Source organism: Hydra vulgaris, chromosome 02, assembly GCF_038396675.1.
Source record: "Hydra vulgaris chromosome 02, alternate assembly HydraT2T_AEP".
Lineage (NCBI taxonomy): Eukaryota > Metazoa > Cnidaria > Hydrozoa > Anthoathecata > Hydridae > Hydra > Hydra vulgaris.
Window position 1 is genome coordinate 61,669,762 of NC_088921.1, and position 27,739 is coordinate 61,697,500.

The 27,739-nt window shown below is 28.7% G+C and overlaps 1 protein-coding gene across 3 annotated transcripts in view; it reads right to left on the reverse strand.

Moving 5' to 3' along the window:
• LOC100210581 (uncharacterized) overlaps positions 1–27,739 on the reverse strand; it is a 63,255-nt gene that overhangs the window by 22,402 nt on the left and 13,114 nt on the right. For all 3 annotated transcript variants that reach the window (XM_065791619.1, XM_065791620.1, XM_065791621.1), the window contains 2 exons: positions 22,037–22,206; positions 8,279–8,407 (listed from right to left, as the gene is read on the reverse strand). In XM_065791619.1, the coding sequence (XP_065647691.1) occupies positions 8,279–8,407; positions 22,037–22,206 (299 nt within the window). The remainder of the gene's footprint in view (positions 1–8,278; positions 8,408–22,036; positions 22,207–27,739) is intronic.

Below are 27,739 nucleotides of genomic sequence, written 5' to 3' on the forward strand. Positions count from 1 at the left end.
AAATTTGTTTCAACAAATGTCTAGCAGTGTTGATTGTGAAACTCGTGCCTCTAATATGGTGTCATGGATATTAGCAAAAAACCTGAAACATTTACTGATGGTGAAATAATCAAAGAATGCATGATTGAAGCATCAAAATTTCTTTTCCCAAATGATAAAAAAATTCATGACAAATTTCAAAGTATGCACTTGTCCGTCCGTACAGTTACTCGAAAAATTGAGAAAATTGTTGTTAATGTTTATGAACAATTGTCAAACAATCTGTCAGAAGCTGAATTTGTGAGTATCGCTCTCGATGAGTCTACTGACCTTGTCGGTAAAGCACAACTCTGTGTTTATGCACATTTTATCACTACAAATTGTTGTTTACTTGAAGAACTGCTTGGAATTGAACCACTGGAAACAACTACAACTGGACAAGACATTTATGACAAATTGTTCAAAATATTAAAAAATAGGAAAGTGCCTCTTCAAAAAATATCTTCAGTTGTCACAGATGGCGCTCCTGCTATGATTGGAAGAATTCGAGGAGTTGTTACTTTGCTGAGTAGAAACCAAACTAAAAATGTACTGTTTTTTTGCTTAAAATAGGACTACATTATATTGCGCAAGGGATTATGGGATTGATATTAGGAAAAACAATTTCATAAACATGAAAAACAAAGGATCTACTAAGCACTGGTCCTGGGGAATTTGCTAATCAGGTTCTAGATATGCTAATATATTAGCTCCAGGAACATTTTTAATGTTGTTAGTTTCCTAACAAATTTATGTCATATCACTGTGTGATACACCAGGAAGCACTGTGCACTAAAGTTGCGACAATTGATGATGTAATGACAGCTGTAGTAAAAATAATCAATCATATACGCTCCAATGCACTCAAACGACATCAATTTGAAGATGAACATGGTGATCTTCTTGTTCATTCAGAGGTATATAGACAAAAAATAAATAATTTACTATTACAATCAAAAATAAATGTTTGTCTATTTTTTGCAGGTTGGTGGCTATCAAGAGGAAATATTCTTAACAGATTTTGGGAGTGTTTGCCAAGTGTACTGCAGTTCATGGTAACTCAAACATTTTCATTCATTACAATGTCTATTGAAGAGTTTAAGTGTAAACTGGCTTTCCTTTGCGACATTACAGCACAATTCAATGTTCTGAATAAGAGATTACAAGGCCGCAGTGTGCTGGTTTGTGATTTGATCAACCACATCACTGTGATAAAGACAAAACTTAATTTGTACAAAACTCAATTTGCATCTGGTAGTTGTACTCATTTTCTTACTTTAAATGAATGTCAACCATCAAGGGAAATGTTATCGTCATTTTCATTAATAGTGACTGCTCTGTATGATCGATTTGAAAACAGATTTAATGAATTTGAAGACTTAAAAAAGCATATGGTTTTTTTGTGTTATCCATTTGACTTTGATATGAATGGTATTAGTATTCTAAAGGACTTTGAAGAAGCTAATATTTTAAAAGCAGAGGATGAACTAATTAACTTTCAATGTGACGACGAGTTGAGAAGAAAGGCACCAAAAAAAAAATGAAGATGGCACTTTTGGTGGAAATTTAACTATTTTCTGGCATGCTGTCATGAAGGAACGTTTTCCAGTTCTTAAAAAACATGCAAATAGACTTATCTGTATGTATGGCACTAGTTACCAATGCGAACAAACATTCTCAGCCATGAAAATAATAAAAAATGTTTACAGAACAAGACTGACTGACACTCATTTGAATGTGCTAGCTGCAACAACAAAATACTCACCAAATTTTTAATTGTGTTTTATGTGTTTTTTTTCTTAAGTATGTATTTTGTATTGATACAATTATTAGTTCTATAATCTAATTCTATACTATATTCTGTTATATAGGTAATATAACCTATTTTATATATAATTTATTTATTGCTGTGGGCCGCAACTAAAACAAGAATTTTGCAAGTTGTCAAAAAAAAAATTGTATGTGTGATCATTTTGCACTGCCTTATATGATCACACATACAATTTTTTTTTTTGACAACTTGGCCACGGTTTTTTGCTTATGTTAATATTTTGTGTCTTTTAAAAAATACGCTAAAAAAACCAAACTAAAAATGTACTGTTTTTTTGCTTAAAATAGGACTACATTATATTGCGCAAGGGATTATGGGATTGATATTAGGAAAAACAATTTCATAAACATGAAAAACAAAGGATCTACTAAGCACTGGTCCTGGGGAATTTGCTAATCAGGTTCTAGATATGCTAATATATTAGCTCCAGGAACATTTTTAATAGTGTTTCCTATACCTGGAAATATTTAAGAAATAATGACTGGCAAAAACAGCAAGAGCGAATGAAAACTTTCAAGTCAAAAATATGACTTATGCATGTAGAAAATTTTAAGATAAATATTTACTGGAAATGATTCAGACCTCCAATGACTTTTTAAATAGCATTAAAAATAAATTTAATAGAAATAACAGAGACCTATTACAATAAATAGAAATAACAGAGACCTATTACGATGAATAGAAACAACAGAGATGTATTTCGATAAATAGAATTAACAGAAATCTATTACAATAAATAGAAACAACAGAGACCTATTACAATAAATATACACAAGGACCAAAAGTAGAAGCAGTGGTTTTTCGAAATCAAATTAGTCAACAAGATTATTGACTGCAATTCGTAAAGTAAGTGTAAAGACTGTAATAACATGAGAAGTGTAACCCTACGTCTTCTGCATCCATTCTCAATAATCCAAGTAAAAGTAAATTTTTCATTGAACCAAATCAGTTTGAAGCATTATTTGATTTTCTTGGTCCAGCAAAAATGAATTAAATTACTGGAATTCCACAACCAAAATTATTAGACAAAAGAAACCAAAGCCATTTGCTTTGAACATTAAAGAACAGCTACTTGTTACTCATATAAGACATCAATGTGGTTATAACATTGTCACTTTAGCTCGTATGTAGTGTCAATGAGTCTCTCATATGTAGTATATTTACTACACAGATGTTTCTTTTTTGTCACTTTAAAGTTTATGAAGTTTTGATGCTTTCTTCAACAATTTTTATTTTAATTTCAATTACATAAGATGCTCAGTTGGTTGTACTGAATTTGTCTGTAAATATCATGTGATTATGATAAACAGGGTAATAACTATCCTTCATATAACCATCATAGTACCATGAAATGTCTAACTGCTGTAAATCCTAATGGAGCTGCTTGCTTTGTGTCAGACCTTTATCAGGGAAGCATTGATAATGTCATAACTTTTCAACAGTGTGGTATTTAGCATTTTACTATTTCTGGTGACAGTTTATTATTTGATAAAGCTTCACCATACAAAATCTGCTGCTATCAAAACAAGAAACAGTATACAGTTCTTACAAAACAAAAATCTCTTACTAAAGAAGAGTTAATTGTAGCAAAACGTATTGCCACAGCATATTGCAAAGCCCTATTACTTTACAACTAGTTTATAAAATAAAATCACATTTTTCCAAAAAGATTTTGCTGAAGCAAAATACACCACATACTGCAAGACACACAACAGTAATGTTGTCCGGACTACAAGCTGTAGAAGAGTCTAAGCAAGAAATCACTTTAAATACAGAAGCTTCAGTGATACAAATGTCAAACAATAGATCAACCTGTTTGGCGGCTATACCAGGTAGAACACAACTAGTGGAATCAAGAGATGATATTGATGAAAAGTTCTTAACAAACAATTCAACTAGGTGAGGTGACAAAGTCTGAACCATATAAGAGAGGTGGAATATTAGATATGCCCTTATTATTTATACTATAAAAAATTCTCCAGAAGTCACGAGAGTCTAATTTTTGTAATGAAATACAAGATTTCATGTCCTGAGAATAGCGGGCTTTGGCGCTAGACTAAACCTTTTTACAATGGTTTCTAGCAGTAATAAACAGATGTCTGTTTTCTGGAGAATTGTTTTGCTCATAGATATGGAAGTAACGGTTTCGATTGGCATTTGCAGCAGCATAATTGGAGGAAAACCATGGAGAAGAGTGAGGCTTGACCTTGAATCGACGAGAGGAAATGAAAGATTCCATGTCTGCCTGAATCCATGAAGTTATGTAAGAGGCACATTTGTCAACAGGAAGACGAAAGATTTCTACCCAAGGGCCATCACGAAGAAAATCACGGAAAGAGTTCCAGTCAGCTTTAAAGTAGTTGTAAGAGGTACAATCATAAGGGGATTCTGATGATGAAGAATAATGAGATAATAGTTTTAGAGAGATCAAACCATGATTAGAAGCACCTAAGGGTGAATGTGGAGAAACTGAGCACTGACTAGGATCAGAAACAAGACATAGGTTGAGTAGAGAAGGTAAATGATTCGGATTGTCTAGAGAGCAAGTTGAAAAGTTGACTATTTGAGTTAGAGATTGAGAAAGACATTAGTTGTGGGCCTTAACGCCAGCAGAGTCACTGACACTAGAGCCAAGCCATTCATTGTGATGGGCATTAAAGTCACCAACATCATTGATATTGGCTGATGGATAAAGAGAGAGAAATCGGTCAATTTGATCAGAAATAACATCAAAAAAAGTGCAGTCTTGAGAAGAAAAAGAGGTGATATAGAACAAATAGAAAGGCAATAGAGTGAAGTGGTGCTGAACAAAAGCACATAAAAGAATAAAAGAAGTTTCGCGACAAATAAGTGAATTCTTACGAATGTATATGCCCAGGCCAAGCATATGACTATTGGAGTCTTTACGAATTAAAAGAAGATAACCATCAACACTAAGATCACAAGATGAGACAGCTGAACTCAAATTAGTCTCACTAAGGGCAAGTAGGTCTGGTGAACTTTGCAAGAGATAAGATTCAACAGAAGAAAAGTTACTTTGTAGACCATGAATATTAGTGCATGATAGGTTTAGAGAATTTGGTAATGGCGATGGTTTTTTGTGTTATATTATTTTTGGTACTTTAGTCATTTTAATTTTTTTAAAGAACTAGACTCAAAGCATAGATGTACTCAGTACACTATTTAATAGTCCAAGCAATTGCCTAATTACTATTAATAAAACTTAAGCCGTAACAAAGAGCTCCAAATGTGTGTGTGTGTGTGTGTGTATATATATATATATATATATATATATATATATATATATATATATATATATATATATATATATATATATATATATATATATATATATATATATATATATATATATATATATATATATATATATATATATATATATATATATATATAATAAAGAAAAACATGACATTTTTTAATCTTGACATGTTTTGTAGTTAACATACTACATTTTCAAAAGATAAAATTACAAATTTAAAACTCTGGATATAAATATAAAATCAAAATTTGAAGACATTACAGAGAAATATTAACAGACAAATAGAATTGTTATAAACCAATAAAAATTATAATACAAATTATAATACCGTAAATAGCAAAAAAATAAAAATAAAATATAAGTAAATTATAAAAAAAAAAAAAAAAATAACAAAAAAACTAGATAGACAAATTTATATTATAATGAACAGTTTGTTTATTTAAAGATGGGTTTTCTGATTTAATATGGAGTGCTTCTTTAATTTTCAATTTGTTTTTGTTAGAAGCAGTATCCAAAATTTTAAAACAACTATGGTTACTTTTACAACTAACAGATGAAATTAAATGCTTATAAACAATAGATTGTTTGTCACTTGTAAGATACTCATGAATCCGTGTTGTTAAGTGTCTGGAGGTTTCTCCAATATAGCTGGCATTACATCCAGCACAAGAAAATTTGTAAACAACATTGGATTTAAGCAGCTTAGGAAGTGGATCTTTTATACATAAATTGTTTTGTAATTTGTTGGTAGTGAAAATTAAATTAATTATAACATCTTTACAACATTTTTTAATGATTTTATTAACTTAAGATTTAGTAAAATTTGAGTAAAATCCTATAAATGGAAGCTTATAATATCTTATAATATGGTTATCAATACTGTTTATCACGGATGGATTTAACTTTTTATCAACAAATACTTTAATTTCAGTGTTAATTATTTAAATTGGATATTGGTTATTTTTTAAAACATTAGATAGATTTTTTATGCCCTTATCAAATCCTAGCCATGTGTTGTTGATTTCATACGCCCTATCAATTAAACAACGTATAAGACTAATTTTATAACAATAGGGAACAAAACTGGAAAATTTTTGTAAAAGACCAGTATATGTTTTTTTGTGATAAACTGATGTGGAAAGCGAAACATACTTATTGATAAGAACATCTATAAATGCAATTTGATTATCTTGTTCTTTTTCCATCGTAAATTTCAAGCTTTTATGTTGTTTATTGAGATGTGTAAAAAATTCCTGAGCTTCAAACTCTGAATAAAAAATAGCAATAGTATCATCCACATTACATTTATAGAAAATCGGTATGGAGGAAGAGCAATTAATAACATTTTTGTTCATGAAACTCAATAAAAATATTAGCTAAAATTGGCGCTAAAGGAGAACCCATGGCAACGCCATCTAATTGATCATAATATTTACCGTTGAATAAGAAATGAGAACCGGATGTTTAAATTTGAAGTAATTTTTTGAACTGAGCTTTAGAAAAATATTTAAACACGTTTCATCTTTAAATTATAAATCAGTAGCTATATCTATAGTTTCGTTAAGTGGAGTATTAGTAAATAAGCTTTCAACATCATAGGAAACTATATATTTGTTAGTTATATCAACTTGTTTTAATTTCTCAACAAAAGAAAAAGAGTCACAGATGGAATAAAATTTAGGTATATAAGGAGACAATAAATCAGAAAGATATTTGGCAAGTTTATAATTATATGTCCCGATTGTTAAAATAATTGGTCTAAAAGGTGATAAAGAAGAATCTCTACTGAGTTTGTGCATCTTAGGTAAAGCATAATCTAATGCTGTTTGTGAACCAACAGGATAAATGTTATTGTAAACATCATTTTCAAAACAATTATGCTTTTTAAGTTTTCTAAGATACCCTTGTAAAGATTGTTCTCTTTTAATAGTTGGATCATCTTTTAACTCCTTAAATTTAGTTTTATCACTTATAATATTAGTTAAAGAATTAATATAGTCAACCTTATTAAAAATAATTATACCATTTTTCATGGAAAATCACTATGTGATGGAATGTTAAACTTTTCTAATGATAACATACTTTGTAATTATTTCTTATTTTTACAAACAAAGATCTTTTTCATGTATCTTTGGTTCCTGATAAAATAAAGTGAAGACCTTACTTGATTCAAGAAGTTTCAATCAACTTATTCCACTTAAACGTAAACATCAACTAACTTTCTGAACAGGAGAAATTTAATCTAACATTCAACCTGACTGGCTCAATACAATATCTTCAAGAAATCGTAGCAGGAAAATATTATATCTGCAAATACTTTAAGCCAATATTTCAGGATGGATTTTCCTGATTTTTCCCTGACCTACTATCCAATGATCTTCTATCTGATCTACTATCTGATCTACTATCTGATCTACTATCTAATCTACTATCTGATCTACTATCTGATCTACTATCTGATCTACTATCTGATCTACTATCTGATCTACTATCTGATCTACTATCTGATCTCTTTACTTTCTTTGATTTAACTCAAACTCAATTTTAGAAAAATTATCTTAGAAAAACGCTGTTACAAAAATTACAAAAATATAAACATAAATACAATGCAAAGTACTAAAAGAAGTTCATAAAACTGTAAACATAAAAACATAAATCTTTTTAACAAAACTTTACAATATACGACTTACATAACTTTGATGTAAGTTATGTAGGACTGATGAAGATCTATTTTCCTTGATTTTCTGATGAAGAGCTTTTTTCCTTGATTTTCTTGACTCGCTGGTTTTTTTCAAAACTCAACCCAATTTCCTTGATTATTGCAGAAAAGAGTTGTAAAACTCTTTTCTGTAATAATCATTACACTACTACATGCGTACAAACTCATTTACCTAGCAACTTGTTACACTTATATTAGTTTAATATTATAGTTAATTAAAAAATATAAAAAAACTACATATATTTAGTTTTACTAATTTCTTATAATCTTTTTTGTAAGCAAATGTGTATCAAAAAGTGGCTTAAAGTAAAAATCAAAAAAAAAATCAAAAATGGTCTTAAATAATATCTGATAATCTTTACTGCGACTAGTATTCATTTAATATCACAAAATAATACAATATGAATAATAACAAATGTTTGAATAATACCTATTATATAATATGTTTCACCGTCCTTAAATGTTAATTTTCCACTGGGTGAGTACTTAGAAAATGTCATTTTATAGCTATCTATAGAGTTTGTACCACCATTACAATTCAATATTTGCTCACTTGCACCTAGAAAATAAAATTCACAAATAAAAAAGTTGGCAAAAGAAACTAATTTTATCAAGAAGAAACTATTTCTTTCAAGTTAATCGCTTCAAGTTTAAATTTATTTGGTTGGAATAATTTCCCAACCAAATAAATGCAACTTTTTAAGTTATTAGGGTACATAAAAGGCCTCATGATTTTAAAAACTCTACTAGAAATATGCACAATGGAAAACTAAATGTGCCATCTTTTAAAACCCAGAAGTAAGGTAAAAATTCAACTATTTATCAGTACGTCTGTGAATGGAACAGGAGCCTTGCATGGATTTTGAATGAGTCCAAAAAACGATATCCTAAAATACCTTAACTCCATCTTAAACAATATCAATTTAAAAAAATTCTTTTAGACATTATCCTCACGATAAAAATATTCCTTTAACTTTCTTTTCGACGTTACTACAATTATCATCATTACTTTTTGTTTATTTTTTTATTTTTTTTATTAATAAAACCTGCAAATTATGATTGCTACATGTTTGTTTTAATGTATGTTCTATGTGCTTTAATCTATATGTCTACGGTCCATATGTTTCAAATATGTCTTTGCTTATAATTACTTATATTATGCTTAAAAATTGGTGTCACTCCTTTGATCAGATTATGTATGAGTATTTTTGTATTATTATTTTTATGTATGAGTATTTTTGTATTATTATTTATGTATTATTTTGATTTTATGTATTATTTTGATTAATTTATGTATTATTTTGATATTATGTATCATCTATGTATTATTTTGTATTATTATTTATGTACTATTATGTATTATTTTATGTATGAGATTATGTATGATACTGTATGAGTGACACCATCCTAATAAATCATTAACATATTATTATAAATAATTTTATGCTCATAACTACCACTATAATATTAGTTATTATTATTATTTTTTCATTGTAATTATTGTAAACATACTTACTATTACTATTACTATAATTTGTATTAATTTTTTTTTATCTTATATTATTATAATATTATATTATTATTATCATTGTTATTATTATTATTATCAAAACTATTGTAAAAATGATTTACGGAAAATTAATAGCTTGTTGTTGTTGTTGTTGTTGTTGTCACTCTTACACTGATATTGGTCATTTAAAAGCTAAATTCAATTCATTTTTTTCATTAAGGGAGATACGAGTGTACACAGCTATTTTGCTCAACCACCTGCAGAACATTCTAATAATGTTCCTCTCCTTTTGAAGAAGCCAGAAAGTTTGCACTGAGTTGACAATGTTAAGGTAAGGTTGACTAATGATGCATTATATGAGGCTAATTTGACCAATTACAAACATCATCATGCATCAAGAACTCTAAGTTCAACTGAAGGTTGTGAAAGATAAACCACAAGTCTGGTCCAACCAGATCTGCTAATCTTGTTGACATTGTTATGTCATTTGTGGAAAAAGCTTAGCTCAGCTTTCTAAATCCTGTTCCAAATCTGTGGTGTGGCGTAATCAAAACACCATCAGTCTTTTCTGCAAGATGATTGTATGTAGACCGCGACATTCATCTTCTGGCATCTTACTACTCCACAGAGCATATGGTACACATGGTAGGCCATGGTATAGTCATGTGGTACATCTTTCACAGATGTGCAAGAAATCCACTATGAACTATAGACAAGTGTGACAAAATTAACAAGGTGACAGAGTTTTAAAGTCTGCTGGTTTGTTGTTATTAATCTTCTTGGAAATTTCTTGGATCAGCTGCTATAGGTTGCTTAAATATAATATGTTTGCAAGTTTCTCCTGCTTCTCAACAAAAGACTGCCATCAAAATCTCTTGCTGTTTCATTGAAATCACTTCTGTCAAAGCCAGATAACTGTTCCGCAACTTCTGAAGTTGCAGATAAATCTAAAAGTTTAAAGTATTTAAAAAATCTTGAGAACACTGTAATATCTGAAATTTTGAAGTTTCGATCTTTAGATGGTGATAACGAACTTAAACAAAATGATGAAGGCAAGCAGACCATAGAAAAAACTTTACCTAGTTGCTGCCAGATTGCGACATGCTGCTGTCACATGTCCAGTGTTTGCTGCTGTAGAATCAAATGTCATGCTTACCACTAAATCACAACATTTCCATGAAAAGAACAGTTTCAAAGTTAGGTGCCAGGCAAATACGCAGGAACATTAAGAAGTTTGAGCTCATTTGCATTTCTAACCACTACTGTAAGTTGCTCTTCAGAAATGTTATTTTTTGATAAAGGGAGTAACTTAGAGACCCAGTGTAACGTAAGCAGCTTCAGAACAACCCACTGATCTCTGTAGTTAAGAGCAATGTTTTTTGCCACTTGACGACACCATTAATCAATGGTTGAATATGATGCAAAGACCTTGAATGAGTCTCCTCCAGTCTCTGCAATAACCACAGCAGTGTATGCAGCTTGATGCGTAGGAGTCATATTCAGTCTTGTTGCAGCAGAAATGAACTTTGGCTTTTGTTGAATGTCATAGGGCTGAATGATGATGACTTCTGGGACTTTTTTCCAGACAAAGCAGAAACAGTTGATTTGGGTATTGAAAGAATGTTACTGTCATCGCTATCACTATCTGCTAACATTGCAACTACAGTGTTCAGTTTATTTGACGCAATACTTCTTTCACATCATGTCTTGCAACTTCATTCTTTTTTTGCGATCTTCAATTTTTGAAGATATTTTATCATGATAATTGAATGTTGCTACACAATCAGTTTTCATGGAATCTAGAAAATCCATATCTTAAGTGTTCTTCATCTGTTGTTCAACATTACTAGGCCAGAGTGCAAATATCTTGGACAGTGTCTCTTCTATTTGTTGAACTTTTGCAATGCACCCTGCAGTTGACTTGCATTTGATAAGAATGGCTTTTAGTTTTGCATTGTCATTTTTGAACCATGATTTAATTTCACTAATCATTGGAAAGCTATTCCATAAAAAATGAAAATCTGTGCTCGTACCATTTTAGCACTTTAAAATGTAATTCAGCTTTCTTGTAATCCAGTTTGAAATATAATGCAGCTTTCTTGCATTCCAGTTTGAAATATAATGCAGCTTTCTTGCACTCTAGTTTGAAATATAATGCAGCTTTTTTGCACTCCAGTTTGAAATATAATGCAGCTTTCTTGCACTCCGGTTTGAAATATAATGCAGCTTTCTTGCACTCCAGTTTGAAATACAATAAGCTTTCTTGCACTCCAGTTTAAAAACTTATCAGGGCCTGTAATAAGCCATGATATGTCTTCAATAACAGAGACTACAGAAGCAGATATTTTCTGAAATTGAAACACAAGATTATTAGCATGAATTAATCTTACATGACAGTTAGTTTAGCATGTGCTAATGCTAAGGTCAAAAATGCCAGTGTTTGGCCTAAATTTGTGATAACTGCAGGCCTTGTTACAAGATTTCGCTGCGTAGCGCAAAACGCATAACGCATTTTTAAGTATCTCAACTCAGCAAATATATTTTGCATCGTTATAAGTTATATTGCGTCACTAGCGTCTTTTCAAGTACCACAATGTAATTAAAGTTATTTTATTAATGCGTTGAAAATCATAAAAACAGTTTGCTTTTTTTTCTCACTATAACAAAAGTTACAAATAAAATCTAAGTTCTTATTTAAAAAATCATTTTTATTATTTTTTTTCAAATATGAACTAAATTTTATTTCGAAAAAAATATTTTTTTCACGAAATGCATAATAATGTTTGTTTATTTTCTTATGATTTTACAGTTGGTTTTTGGTTACTCTATTAACTGTTAATAAATTTTTTCTTATTTAATTTGTGAACTCTTTTTAATAATGTTTTTAAACAATAGAGTTTTTTTTTGTTATTTATCAATTACCGATAACATATTCGTGATCGTAATTTATTTTCATAAATTAAACGAACATCATTAAAACTTTACGTTATTGAATTAACAATAAACAAAATATCAAAATAAATCGTGCATTTTTTAAACTATTATGACTAAAAATAATTTTATATTTAAAAGAAATTTATATATTTAATTCCTTAAGATAAAACTTAAAACACTTAATTTTTTTTAACTAATTTTTAACTACAACAAAAAAAAATTATGAAACAAACTGTTTCTTTAACAAAAAATCTATTAGATTACAACTGCGGTTAAATGCTTTTACTTACGACTTTATTTCTTCTGAATAAACGTCACGTTAACGACAATCAAAAGATAATTTAAATATTCTAAAAGATATAAGTTTTTGCGTAGCGCAAAACTGCTGAACGCGTAGGCAAATCGCCTTTTCGCAGGCAAAATGCGAGCTGCGTAACGCTTCTTAACAAGGCCTGTAACTGTCTTTCCATTCAATTTATAAATCATGACAATTTGACAACAAAAAAACATAGGAAATATAAAAAAACAATGGGATAATCATAAGAGTGATTTACAAACTCTTATGGCTAAACCATAAGAGTTTGTAAATTTTTTACACTTTTTTGAAAATTTTAAACAAGAAATACAAGATGGCAACTAATGTAAACAAACAAAGAATAGATAACAACATAGAAATCAACTAATCTGTTAAGGATTAATAATATTTCAAGCTTAAAAATATTTAGCATGCAAAAATGTCTTCAGTCAAGTTGAGCATTGGAACATTTTTCAGATTTGTGGTGGACCCCCTAAATGAGTTCCAAATTGCTTGAAATTTTCTCTAGGCAGCATTTATGAGCAAGGAAACATTTTTAAACTAGGTAGAAAGTATTTGCTTGACAATCGGGTGTTTGATGCACCCTAACATATACATATGAAATTATGGAAGAGTTAAATCAAATTTTTACAAACTCTTAAATGTGGTCTTTATAATAAAATGACCCTTAAATATGCTTCTCTGACCCATAAATGTGTTCTTTATAATAAAATGACACTAGACTTGAATTAGCTTATATAAAGTTAATTGTTTTAGATTCGATTTTATAAAACTAATGTTTTATAATAAAAATGAGCTGCACAACACCTTTAAACATTTGAGGGGATACTAATACTATCACTAAGAAAAAATTGATTTTACAAAACTTTTTTGTAAAATATAAACATTGAAAGCGTTCAGATAGGCGAAAACTTTTTTTTTGCAATATTTAAATTATCTTTTAACATCATTTATGTGACCTTTACTCATTTTTTATTCAGAAAATATTAGGTTGTAAAAATAGTTCAATAAAAAAAGAATTTTTTAAAGAAACAAATTTATAAAAAAAAATTTTAATTTTGATAAACTTATATATAAATAATTTTCAATTTATTTTAGCTACCTCATTTATTTTTCAGGTCAATAAAATGAATTAAAAAGATCAGGTTATCCTGCTACTGGTAACATGTAACCCAGTACAATCTGCTTTATGTCTTCCTGACTTGTAGGATACGCCTTTTTAGGCAAAGACTAGGAGATGCCAACTCCGATTTAAAACACCCCCTGCCTTGGGGCTCTTGGTTGAGTAAAGGCTAGAGATGGTGTCTCGATACAAATACTCATCTTGGGCAGATGATAAATGCACCCGGCTACTGTCTTGTAGAAGGCCTTCTAGGCAAAGACTTAAGGAGTAAACAGATTCTACCTGTTGACCAGCCTCGCACCCCTCCTTCATCTATTAGGCTGGGGCAGATGTATTTTTAATACATTGTTTCCAGTTTAGGATGTTGAATGCTGGATCTTCTTGACTCAATGCATGGGTTTTGCTTGTGTCTCTGTTTTTATGACTAGGCAACTCATTCTATTATCTCCTAATGAGGGTACAGCTCTAAAACTCAGTTTTATGGTTCTGAGGCCGGCTGGTAATCAGGTTTCTCGAACTCTGTGGTAGCTCTCAGAGAGGCTGATTCCATCAACAGCTGAAGAATATCAGAGTATTAACAGTGCCATGTTGCGCATGGATAGTGTCCCTGTTTGTACTTTTGGTGTGCATTGCGGAGGCCACATTTAGAACCCTTTATAACGGCTAAGGGTTTATTAGTAGTAATGAGGCAATTGCTTGGGCTATTAAACGGTGTTCTGAGTACTATCTATGCTTTGAGTCAAGTTCTTCAATCTAATTTAAAAATGAATAAAGTACCAAAAACTATAAAAGACAAAAAACCATCATAATCGCCAAGTTCTCTAAACCTATCATTCACGAATATTCGTGGTCTTCGAAGTAACTTTTCTACTGTTGAGTCTTATCTCTTGCTAAGTTCACCAGACCTACTTGCTCTTTGTGAGACTAATTTGAGTTCAGCTGTCTCATCTTGTGATCTTAGTGTTGATGGTTATCTTCCTTTAATTCGTAAAGACTCCAATAGTCACATGCTTGGCCTGGGCATTTACATTCTTAAAACTTAACTTATTTGTCGTGAAACTAGGTTTGAATCCACAGACTATTCTTTCATGTGCTTTCGTTTAGCGCCACTTCACTCTATTGCCTTTCTCTTTGTTCTATATCGCTCTCCTTCCTCTTAAGACTGCACTCTTTTTGATGTTATTTCTGATCATATTAACTAAGTCCTCTCTCTTTATCCGTCAGCTAATATAGTTGTTGTCGGTGACTTTAATGCTTACCACTCTGAATGGCTTGGCTCTAATGTCAGTGACTCTGCAGGCATTAAAGCCCACAACTTTTGCCTTTCTCAATCCCTAACTCAAATAGTCAACTTTCCAACTCGCTTTCCTGACAACCCTATTCATTTACCTTCTCTACTCGACTTATGTCTTGTTTCTGATCCTAGTCAGTGCTCAGTTTCTCCACATTCACCCTTAGGTGCTTCTAATCACAGTTTGATCTCTCTAAAACTAATATCTCATTCTTCTTCATCACTTGAATCCCCCTTTTATCAAACCTCTTACAACTACAGTAAAGCTGACTGGTATTCTTTCCGTGATTCTCTTTGTGATGGCCCTTGGGTAGAAATCTTTTGTCTTCCTGTCGACAAATGTGCTTTTTACATAACTTCGTGGATTCAGGCTGGCATGGAATCTTTTATTCCTTCTTGAAGATTCCAGGTCAAGCCTCACTCTCCTCCATGGTTTTCCTCACACTGTGCTGCTGCGATTGCCAATCAAAACCGTTACTTCCATATTTATCAGCAAAACAATTCTCCAGAAAATAGATGTCTGTTTATTACTGCTAGAAACAATTGTAAAAAGGTTTTGTCTAATGCCAAAACCCGCTATTCTCAGGTCATGAAATCTCGTATCTCATCTCAAAAATTAGGCTCTCGTGACTTCTGGAGAATCTTTAATAATATCAATAATAAGGGCAAATCTTTAATTCCACCTCTCTTGTATGGTTCAGACTTTGTCACCTCACCTAAAGACAAAGCTGAATTGTTTGCTAAAAACTTTTCATCAATATCATCTCTTGATTCCACAAGTTGCGTTCTACCTGATATTGCCAACAAACAGGTTGATCCATTGCTTGACATTCATATCACTCCAGCTTCTGTATCTAAAGTGATTTCCTGCCTAGACTCTTCTACAGCTTGTGGCCCAGACAACATACCTGCTATTGTCTTGCAGAAGTGTTCTCCAGAGCTGTCGTCTATACTCTCAAAACTATTCAACAAGTGCTTATCAGAGTCTTGTTTTCCAGCCTGCTGGAAAGCGGCATCTGTTATCCCTATCTTCAAACACTTAATTTCTCATCTTGAATCTAACAACTTACTTTCTGACCATCAATATGGATTTCGATCTTCTCGTTCTACAGCTGATTTGCTAACAGTAATAACTGATAGGTTTTATCGTGCATTAGATGAAGGTGGAGAGGTTAAGGCCATCGCTCTTGACATTTCAAAAGCTTTTGATAAAGTTTGGCATGCTGGTCTTCTCCATAAGCTTTCTTCTTATGGTGTATCCGGCAACATCTTTAAGATTATTGAATCCTTCCTTTCCAATCGTAGCATAAAAGTTGTCCTCGATGGACAGCACTCTTCTTCTTATTCTGTAACTTCAGGGGTTCCTCAAGGTTCTATCCTTGACCCTATACTCTTTTTAATTTACATTAACAATCTTCCAGATATTCTCACATCTAAGGTGGCGTTGTTTGCTGATGATACTACCATATATTCTTATCATGATAAGAAACCAACACCCTATGATTGCTTGGAGGGGGCATTTGAGCTTGAAAAGGATCTCACTTCTGCTACAGCATGGGGCTCACAGTGGCTGGTGAACTTTAATTCAGATAAAACTCAATTTTTTTCAGCCAATCGTTATCGCAATAATTTAGATCTTCCTATATTTATGAACGGTGATGTACTCGATGAGTCACCTACTCTTCATCTTCTAGGATTAACTCTTACTTCTAATCTTTCTTGGAAACCATATGTCAAATTAGTTGCAAAATTAACATCTGCTAAGGTTGCATCTCTTTATCGAGCTCGTCACTTTCTTACTTCAGATTCTATTCTCTATCTCTATAAATCTCAAATCCAGCCTTGTATGGAATACTGTTGCCATATCTGGGGCGGATCTTCTAATGATACCCTTTCTCTTTTAGACAAGGTGCAAAAACGCATTGTAAACATAGTTGGACCTGCTCTTGCAGCCAACCTCCAACCATTATCACATCGTCGTAATGTTGCTTCTCTTTCTCTTTTCTACAAATATTATATAATGGGCACTGCTCTAAAGAGCTAGCGTCTCTTGTGCCATCTACTAAAATTCATTCTCGTGTTACTCGTCATTCAATTAAGTGTCATCCTTTTTCTGTGACTGTTCCTAAGTGCTCCAAAAACGCTTATTCGTCTAGTTTTTTTCCTCAAACATCAGTTCTTTGGAATTTGCTTCCTTCTTCTTGCTTTCCTGATTCATATAATTTGCAATCCTTTAAGTCGTCCGTCAATTGTTATCTTGCTCTACAATCTTCATTTTTTCTCTTTCAGTAACTTCCAACTTTAATCAGTGGCTGCTTGCAGCCTTGTTGGAAGCGAAGATGTTTAAAAAAAAAAAAAAATTGCTTTTTTACGTAATGAAGCAACTGTCCTTTGGTTACTAACTGAACATTAGTTTAAAAAAAATGAATGTTGTAACAAAACTTTATTTTAAAAACTTGTTGCAAAATTTTGAAAAAAATGAAGCGTAAACGTTTTTTTCAGAGAGTTTTGTTTCTTTTCCATATTCTTTTTGACTTTTAAAATAATACAAATAACATAACTTAATAAAAGTTTTATTAAGACCTGTTAAATATAACTCATAGTAAATGTAACTTATTTATTAAAGTAATTTTTTAAATTATACATAATGATTAAAAAAATATAATATATTTTAAAAATATGAAGTTTTTTAATATATGATGTGTTTTTAATAAAAAAAAAGTAACATTTAAAAAATTATGTTTACCGTAATGATCTCTTTTTTTAAAATCTCTTTAATTTAAAAGTTACTTTAAAATCACTTTAAAAATTATTAACCTTTAGTAAAAGTTTAATGAACAGATTTGCTAATATTTATATCAAAATTTTAAAATTAAAATAATAGTAAATATGTTTATTAAATGCTTATGTTTTTATTCAAATAGTTATTTGAATACAAAACGTAAAACTGCTTTGTTAACTTTACAAATATTGTGCGATTTAATATATGTATATATATATATGTAAATATATTATGTAATGTAAATATTGATTAAAAATTGATTAAAGTATTTAAACATTTAATTACTATTTATTTAAAACATTTATAACTACTAAAATTGAATTTATTAAAATATAGTAAATAAATATTTAAAATACTTTGAACAACTTTCAATATTTATTTACTAATAGCGTGTTATTTGCAACAAAAGCGTTTATTAAAGTCATTAGTAGAATAGCTTACTTACATAACTAAAGTAACATTTGTGCACCGGTAAATTCATATATTCAAAAAATGTCTTTAAATCAACTCCTTATCTTAGGATAAAACTAAACAATATAAACACAAACGATGACTAAAAATCATTGTCGAGGCACTGGTTTAAACTAGGGGAGAAGAGGGGGAGAGGAGGGAGGGTAATCATAACTAGAGTCCCAACCCCCCCCCCTTCCGCTCCCTGATGTTGCTGGAAAAAAAGCGGTATCCCCAAATAAACTCTGGGTTTTTCACTGTTATCATAAAAGCAAAAAGAAATTTTTCTTATAAAAAGGGAGAAGTGCTTTTGTTAAGGAGAATTCTTTTCACAAATGTACTTTTTGTTCCTTATTAATTCAATATTGTGTAAAGTTCTTTTGACATAATAAGTTTAAGAACATAATTAAAATTATTTATTGGTAACTGTTTTATTTATATATCTTATTGGTAACTGATAAAATCTATCTATAAATTGTTTATAATCTTTATTAAAAATACAACATAAAATATATTAAAATTAAAATTAATAAATTGCGATAAACAAACAAATGATTATGTTAAGTATAAGATTGCTTTAAGAAATAAATTTAAGAAATAAGGTAATAAAGTCTTTTTTAAATACCGAATTTAGATTCAATTAATAACACTGATCAACAAATAAAATTTTATTGTGCATATCTTGTTAACTAGGTGGTTTTTTAAAACAAATTAAATATGCTGATTTCAAATATGCAAACCATTTTTCACCATCACGTCAAGTTGTAAAGATATTTGGGTTTAAATCTTTAGTATTTAAGGTAAAGTCCCTAATATTGTCGAAAAAAAAGTTATTTAAAAGTATGTCAACCTGGGTCTCAAAAGAAGCGCATTTTCATAGAGATTTTAGAAAAGATAAATATTTTTACTTAAAATTTATTGACAAAAAAAATTATGTGAAAAAATGCTAAAGACTTTTACAAAAATTTTAACAAAATGTTTCTCAGCAATAATACAAAAAGTACTTATTTTTATTACAAACAAATACCATTTTTAACATTAAAAACAAAGGGTTTTAAGGTATTTGTAAATTGTTTCTTTATATTTGTCAATAATTTCTTGATGAAAAAAGAGCCCATAGTTTTTTTGATAAATCAAGCGCTCAATTTGAGAGAAAAACCTTATGGCGTATAAATCGGCATGTGCTTTATCTGAAAATAGAAAAGTGAATATTATCAATAGTTTACAATATTACTTTTATTATTTTTAGTCTACTCTTAACCCTGTAATAAAAAAAGAATATGCGAGAAACCCTCTGAATGAGAAAATCTTTATAAAAATAGCGACAGGTAACTCAAAAAGTTGGTGGGCCACCAAAATTAACAAACTAGTTGCTTTCAGTCGCCTTTCTGGTGACCGACCAAAAGTGCAACCTGTACACACCTATATGTATATATATATACATATATGTATGTATGTATATATATATATATATATATATATATATATATATATATATATATATATATATATATATATATATATATATATATATATATATATATATATATATATATATATATATATATGTTTTATATATATGTTTTTTAGCATGTTAATTTTAGATAAAAAAAGATTTTGATTTTATATGTGACAGACAGTATAAGACCACATGTTGCCAGTAACAGGATGCTCCTCACCTTGATCTTTATTTGTGTTTTTCTTTATACTCTAATTTAGTAATTATACTCTAATTTAATGAAAGATCATCTAGAGTAATGACAATTTTGAATAATTATAACAATTCTGAAATTCAAATGTTTCTGCTGATGTTAACATATGAATTGTGGATGATGCTATTTATGTTTTACTACCGACAGAAAAGTTGTATACATGTTAATTACTTAAGCAGTGAAAGTAAAAAAATCATTAATAAATATCATAAAAAATATTAATGGGGCTTTTCTTTTAATATCAATAGTTTATATTATGTTATAATATTAGTAATTTGATTGCAATCATTTACAAACTTTTAGTGAAATAACTTCAAAACAATTTCAACAAAATCATAGATTTTGCTTCCAACATCTTAACAGAATTTACTAATATTTGTAACTGAATATTCATATAACTATGATTTGTTGCCATGAAATTTCAAGACTATTATAAAGTAATTGCTTTTAAACATTCTAGATTTTCTTGTTTCGAAAAAATTTAATACTTGTATAGCAATTTAATAGATAGAAAAATTTTAACAATAAAATAGAGGACATATAGATTATTATTAAATTTAATAAATTTATATTGAGTTTTCAAATAAAAATCAAAACATAAGTTTACAATTCTCTCAAATATGTAAAATATCTAAAAAATTAATAGATTTGCATAAATTACCAACAATTATAATGAAAGCCAACCAATCAAATTAAAAGCAAGTCAGACATTTACTTGTTTAGCACAAAATAATTTTAGTTGTACAAAAAAATAGTTATGACTTTTGGTTTTAAAATAAAAAAATAAAAAGATTTTCTGAACTTTTAATTATACTTTAATTATTTCAATATATTTTTTTCATATAATATTTCATTAAACTCAAACAAAGCACACAAAAATATTATATTACTATCAATTTTTGAAAAAAAAACAATTATTGAAGAAAGCGTAACCTAATACATTGTTTTACTCTGCAAGGTTGTATATCTCATAATTAAAAGCATAGATTTATAATTGCAAAATTTTAAAGGAATTTAAAAGAACAGAAAAAATAAATAATTGGTTTTAAACAAGCAGTAACAAAAATCTCATGTTTATAATCATTTAAACTTATCAATTAATTATAAAAATATAACTAAGTATAATTGTTTTTGAATTTTAGATACTGCCCCTACTGAAAACATCACACCTATTAAAAACCTACATTTTAGATACTGAAAACATCACACCTATTAAGAGCCTACATTTTAGATACTGAAAACATCACACCTATTAAAAACCTACATTTTAGATACTGAAAACAAACTAAAAATAAAATAAGTGGTTCAAAGTGTTATTGAATAAAAGATGAAGAAAAAATTAGTAAATATTTAAATATTATAAAAAACAACACATTTTTCATTCTTGATGTTCCATAGATAAAAACTAAATTTTCAAAGGATTTAATTTACAATTAAACTCTAAAACTTAGGGTATGGGTTGGAGCCACAATCTTTTTTTCATTATTCTTTGTATTGAATTATTTAGTTTGTAAAGCAGCGAAGAAATATAATTTTTAAACCCATTCATACATTTATATTTACAGCCTATATGCTTTTATTTACAACCTATACGCTTATATTTACAACCCATGCGCTTATATTTTCAACCTATACGCTTATATTTACAACGCATAATGTCTTGAAGCCGAGGGAAGATTTGACTTAAAGCTAAAAGAAGCTAGGAGCATGCTTAAGTTTTCATTTTTTTCAGCAAATTTGATGCTTTGAGCTTGTTGCAATTTTGAATATTGGTGTCACATTTAAAATATAATTAAATAATTTTAAGATTTTTAAAATAAAAAAAAATATTTTTATAAAACTTTATTTTATGATAGATCTATAAATTCTAAAACTAAATTAGGAACCACTCATACATTTCAACATAAAAAAAAAATCAGAGACTTTAAAGTATTTGCTATTATTTAACCATTGCTTTTCATCAAAATAAACCATTGCTTTTCATCAAAATAAAATCATCTAATGAAAAAATTTTCAAGTTCAACAACAAAATTACTTTTTACTATATACTTAATAAATACTATTATTTACCTGTTGCATTACAAGTATTATACATATACTGGTTTGTTCCAAGAAAATAGGCATTTTCATATAGTATATCAGTATCATCAATTGATTGGCTGTAAGGAGTGCTACTGTCGCGACATTTAAAATTTAATACATCATCATAATCAACTTGAATAGTATTCTCACAAGCAAATCTTAAAAAGCAAAAATTATATAAATATATATATATATATATATATATATATATATATATATATATATATATATATATATACATATATATATTATATATCATAAAAACTTTTAACGAATAATTTTTAATACGGTATTAATAACTGTATATATATATATATTTATATATATATATATACAGGGCATTTTTTATAAAATATTTGTAATTAAATTTTTTAGGTAATGATAAAACTTGTTGATTTAACAGTAAAACTCCGCCTTCCTTATACTTATATCCTTATACGAAGTACTTATATAAATTATAAGCATTACGTCACTCTCTTTCTGCATGTTTCTGTTTTGCTGTTTTATCAGCATGCTTCTGTTTTGCTGTTTTGTCAGCATTTTTCCGTTTTGCACTAACATAATGAATGAACAGTTTGAAGTTGTTACAGCTAATTTAAATAATAGAAAGTTAACTATTTTAACCAAGTGAGCGTGGAAACACAATGTGAATATAAAAATGTGTAAATGAAATGGGAATAGAAAATTAGGAAATAACTATAAGAAAGTTAAAGCTTCTAAATATTTTTAATTTTATAAAAACGTTAATTAAGGTTTATTTGATTTATTGTTAATAATATTCCACACATCGTTTATAATTAAAAAAAAAAATTCATAATGGAGATTTTTTTAAATTCATTTTTGTACATAGTATAGATTTTTTATTAACTAGTATTTATCTTAAATTAATTAAAAAGTTTTCTGCTGTTTAGAATGTCCGCAATCAAGGATATTCCAAAAGGAAACAAAGTAATGTTGTCAACATTTATGAAATGGAAAGTTGAAGAGGTAATAGGCTGTGATGATGAAATAGACAGTGCTGATGAAGATATGACTAACGAATTAGCAGCATTTAGTTTTGAAAATGAAAAAAAGGAAAGACCACTGATAACAGTTGAGGGGAAAATCTGTTATTTAATTTACAACTAATAATTTTGAAGAAGAACTTCGAATTATTCTTGTGTTATAATCTACTAATTTTTTGATGATAAAAAAAAGCGTTATTTAAATAAGAAATTATAAAAAAATATATTTAACAATTATTAATTAATTTACAAAAAAAACTAATTATTAAAAAAATAAGAACTTATTAAGCACTTGTGTTTTTGTTTGGTTGCGTTTTTTTTTACCATTAATAGTTTAAAAAAAAAGCGATCTGGCACAAATAAAAAATAAGAAGTTGGGAAGTATAAAAAACTACATTGTTGAAGTAGTATAAATGCGCTGTTGTAGATACTACTTCAAACATTGACTAATGAAAGCCGTATAACAAATAGAAAGTTTTTTATAAACACAGTCTTGCATAATTCTCAAATTTCAAGATCGCTCTCACGGCTCTGACCCCGAGCGTACTTAATTGCGCTCGATGACAACATATTATAATTTTAAGAGCGTGATATAACGCCCTTGGCGATTTTCTTCATCACAAGCCCTGTAAAAAAAATTCACAGCAACATATAATAACTTCATTAAATTTATTTTCCAACTATTTTGGAATACTTTTAAGAAAAAAATTTATTAAAAAAATCATTTTATCATACTATAACATACTTTTAAAGTTGTAAGGGTTATATGAGCATTTTTTGACGTTTATATATAAGCTTTTTCTATGCTTCTTATCAAACTTTTTAAAACTAAAACCAAAAAGTAAAAAAAGGTAAAAGTAAAGATACTCATACATATTTTATTATCGTTTCAAAAAAAAAACATTAAATTGCTTTAGATCACCATTTCAACATGTTATTAAGTACGTTACGACCATCACGATATGTTTGTTTTTCCCTAACAGCTTCTTGACTTAAAAAAAAAAATGTTTAAGCGCGAACGATTTAATTCATTTCAAACGATTTACGTCATTTAAACCAAGTTATAATATAAATCAACTTTGTTTATTGTTTAATTTGAAGTTGTTTATTCATTTCATTACTAAACTTGTTAAAGTTTATTTTGAAACCATGAGTAACTAATTTCAAAAAATTTATGTAAAGAATTTTTTTTTTTAAATAAAAACTTTTAACAAAAAGGCAATTTCTTTTTAGATTATACGTTGTTTATAGTTTGTCCTGCAACGTTTTGGTTCAATCGATTTTGCGGTTGTTTTCTTATTTACAACATTTCACGGGGTTTTTTTTATTTTTTATTTAACGGAGCATATATCACAGACAGCAGTCGTTATATTTAATAACATATTTAAAATGCCAAAATCAGATGCTGAAAGAACGAAAGCTTAAAGAGCAAGAAACAGAAAAGATGCCACCTTAGATAACTTCTCTTTCTTTCTTTTTTTGTTAGAAAAAGAAAGAAAGAGAAGTTATCTAAGGCGGCAGTTATTGACACCAAGAAATGAAAACAAACAAAAAAATCAAGCGAAGGTTTGCAACCAAAAGCTAAGAATGAAAAAAAAACTTGATTTCATTACTAATGTCAGTCTAAATTCTATGCAAAACAATTCTTATAACTGCAAATCGTCAATGAGAAAGGGATTAAACAAGTATTTATCATATTAACATATATTTTTAAATATAATTGCTTACACATAATTTGGGTTCTTTTGTATCAGATTTCATTTTTAGGACAAAACAGGCTCTTCCAAAGTCTTCAAATAAAAGACAAACTATTGTTTTTATGTTCAGTTATTGTTGTTATGATCAGCTAATGTGCTAAGCTATTTTTATCCTGAATATATATATATATATATTATATATATATATATATATATATATATATATATATATATATATATATATATATATATATATATATATATATATATATATATATATATATATATATATATATATATATATATATGTGTGTGTGTGTGTGTGTTCTTTTACAGTATAAAACTGCAGTGACTTCTGTAACGATAATTTTTTTTTTAAAGCAAAGCATAAAGTAAAAGAAAGAAAAATAAAAGATTTAGAAAATCAATTAGCAAAAATGTTCAAATGCAGGAAAAAGACCGATTGTTTAAGGAAGGAAAAATTTATAAAAAACAAACAATTAAATACCTATTCATATCAAGAAATAAAAGATTTTGATTGAAAAAAGAAATAAAAGTTAATTGATTGAAAAGTCATTTTCTTATCTCGAATTCTCAAGGGCTTTATTCCGATTTAGCTCATTCATTATGAACAAATTTAATGATATTTTTATAAGTTTATTTTGCGAAGAATAGTGGAAGGCAATATAGACTCTAAATAGTTATTAAAAAAAAACTTTAAAGTTTGTTAGTACACTTGCTAATTTTAAACTAATAGCAATAAATGGATGCAAATATGGACCACAGATGCAGATTATCTACAGTTAAAAAGTGGGAAAAACATTTTAATTGCGAGTTAGAATACGATTTAAATGGAAATGAAGTTATAAGATTAAGATGCAGTTTATGTAAACAATTTGAAAAACGGATAAGTCAAACAAAATTGTTTTCCATGACCTGGATCAAACCAGGAACAGTATCAATAAAAAAAGATTCACTGGCATCGCACTTAAGCAGTGCGCAACATAAAGAGGCCACGCAAATTCATCAACAAACAACATTAGGTTCAGTTTCATTATCTAACCATGTTATTCATAATACTCAAATCGGGCGTGGTTTACGTAAAATGGCCGTAAAAGACGCTGACTTGTTACGGAAAAAATTTAATATTGCGTATTACTTGGCAAAACTTAAATCAAAAATCAAAAAAAGTATTAGATCGTAAAAGATTCTATTATTTAGACACATTTTTTTCTTTCCCTTTATTTTATTGAATGAAAAAAGTGAACGCTAACTTTTATTAAAAAATGCATTGAATGAAAAAGCAATAGATATTTCTTATCATGGGAATTTGATAAGGTTACTTAGATAAAAAAACTTGCTTAATAAGAATTTAATTATCATTCTTGTTTGTGATTGTGCTGGTTTTTGTGAAAATGTTAAGTTTTAACATTTTATCACGATAATGTTTTTGTCATTTTTAATAGTTTTTTATAACTGTTTCAAATTTATAGATTATTTTGTTAGAGTTTTCAATAATTTTTTTTACTGTTAAAAATTTATAGAAAATTAAATATTCTAGTTGTTTTAAACAGTTTAAAATATGTAAATAAAATAGAAAATGAAATAATTAATTAAAAGAAGATCATATCAAGTTCATTGATTTTACAAAAATACAGCCGTTAGATTTAATGCAATATAATAATAGTAATAATGTAAATTATAACTAAAGCCAATTTACAAACGCTGAACATAAATTGTTATGGCATCTTATGCAAAAATGAGACTTATTATATATGTTATTATAAATAAGTTAAAATAAATAATGCCCCCTCCCCTCTGGCGGGAGTGGAGGAGGGGTTATGAGCAACAAAAAAATCGTGATTAGATTTTTTTACGTTAATTCGAGCCCTGATATATATATATATATATATATATATATATATATATATATATATATATATATATATATATATATATATATATATATATATATATATATATATATATATGTATATGTATGTATGTATGCAGGCCCTATCAGAGGGGGGCCACACGGGCCATTTGGCCTAGGCCTCGACCTAAATAGGGGCCTCCAAATTTTATCGGAAATTTAATATATTTTTATTAAATTGTGATAACATGAGCAATTACATAAAATTTTAATCAATGTTGAGACAATATTTTAATATACTTAATTAGTTGATTATTAATACACATAATTATTATTTTAATTAAATTATTTGTGTTGTATTAAGTTTGTTCTGATATTTATTTTAATTCAGTCATTAATAATTGTTGTTTGCAGCAAGATCGAAAACTTTTAAAACTAATGTCATTGCTAAATTTAAACATGAAGAGAAAATTTGAAAGTGGTGCATCCAAAAGGCGAAAAAGACAAAAAATTGAAGAAGAAACAAAGAGCCTAAAGTCAATAACATCATTTCTAAGACCACTGGAAAATCAAGCCAACCCAACACACGGTATTTCAGATATTGAAATATCCGGAACTACATCTTCTGAAAAATCAATGTTACAACAAAACAAAAATCCCCAGATAGATACAAATGTGCAAGACATCTCAAATACAACTTGTGTCTCTGAATCTGGAATTACAGATTTAGAAAGCTTGGAATCAAATTGTGAAAATTCATTGATTCACCAAAGCAACAGTCAGCAGAGGGAAACAAATTTGCAAGCCATCTCAAATGATAATTGCATCTCTGATTCTGAAATTTCATATTCAGAAAGTTTGGACCAAAAATGTGAATCAGATTGTTCTAATATATCAAAATTGATTGTGTCTGACATTGGCACTGTTGACAAACGAAATATTACTCAAATGCAAGAAAGTTTCCAAACAAACTTTTAAATTCCAAACAATATTCCACGAGATTCTTATAATCACGCCTTTCCTACTCGTCTGAGATCAAAAATTCTTCCCAATGGTGAGATATGCACAAGAGATTGGCTTTGCTGGAGTGATGTGCAACAGTCATTCTATTGTGCAC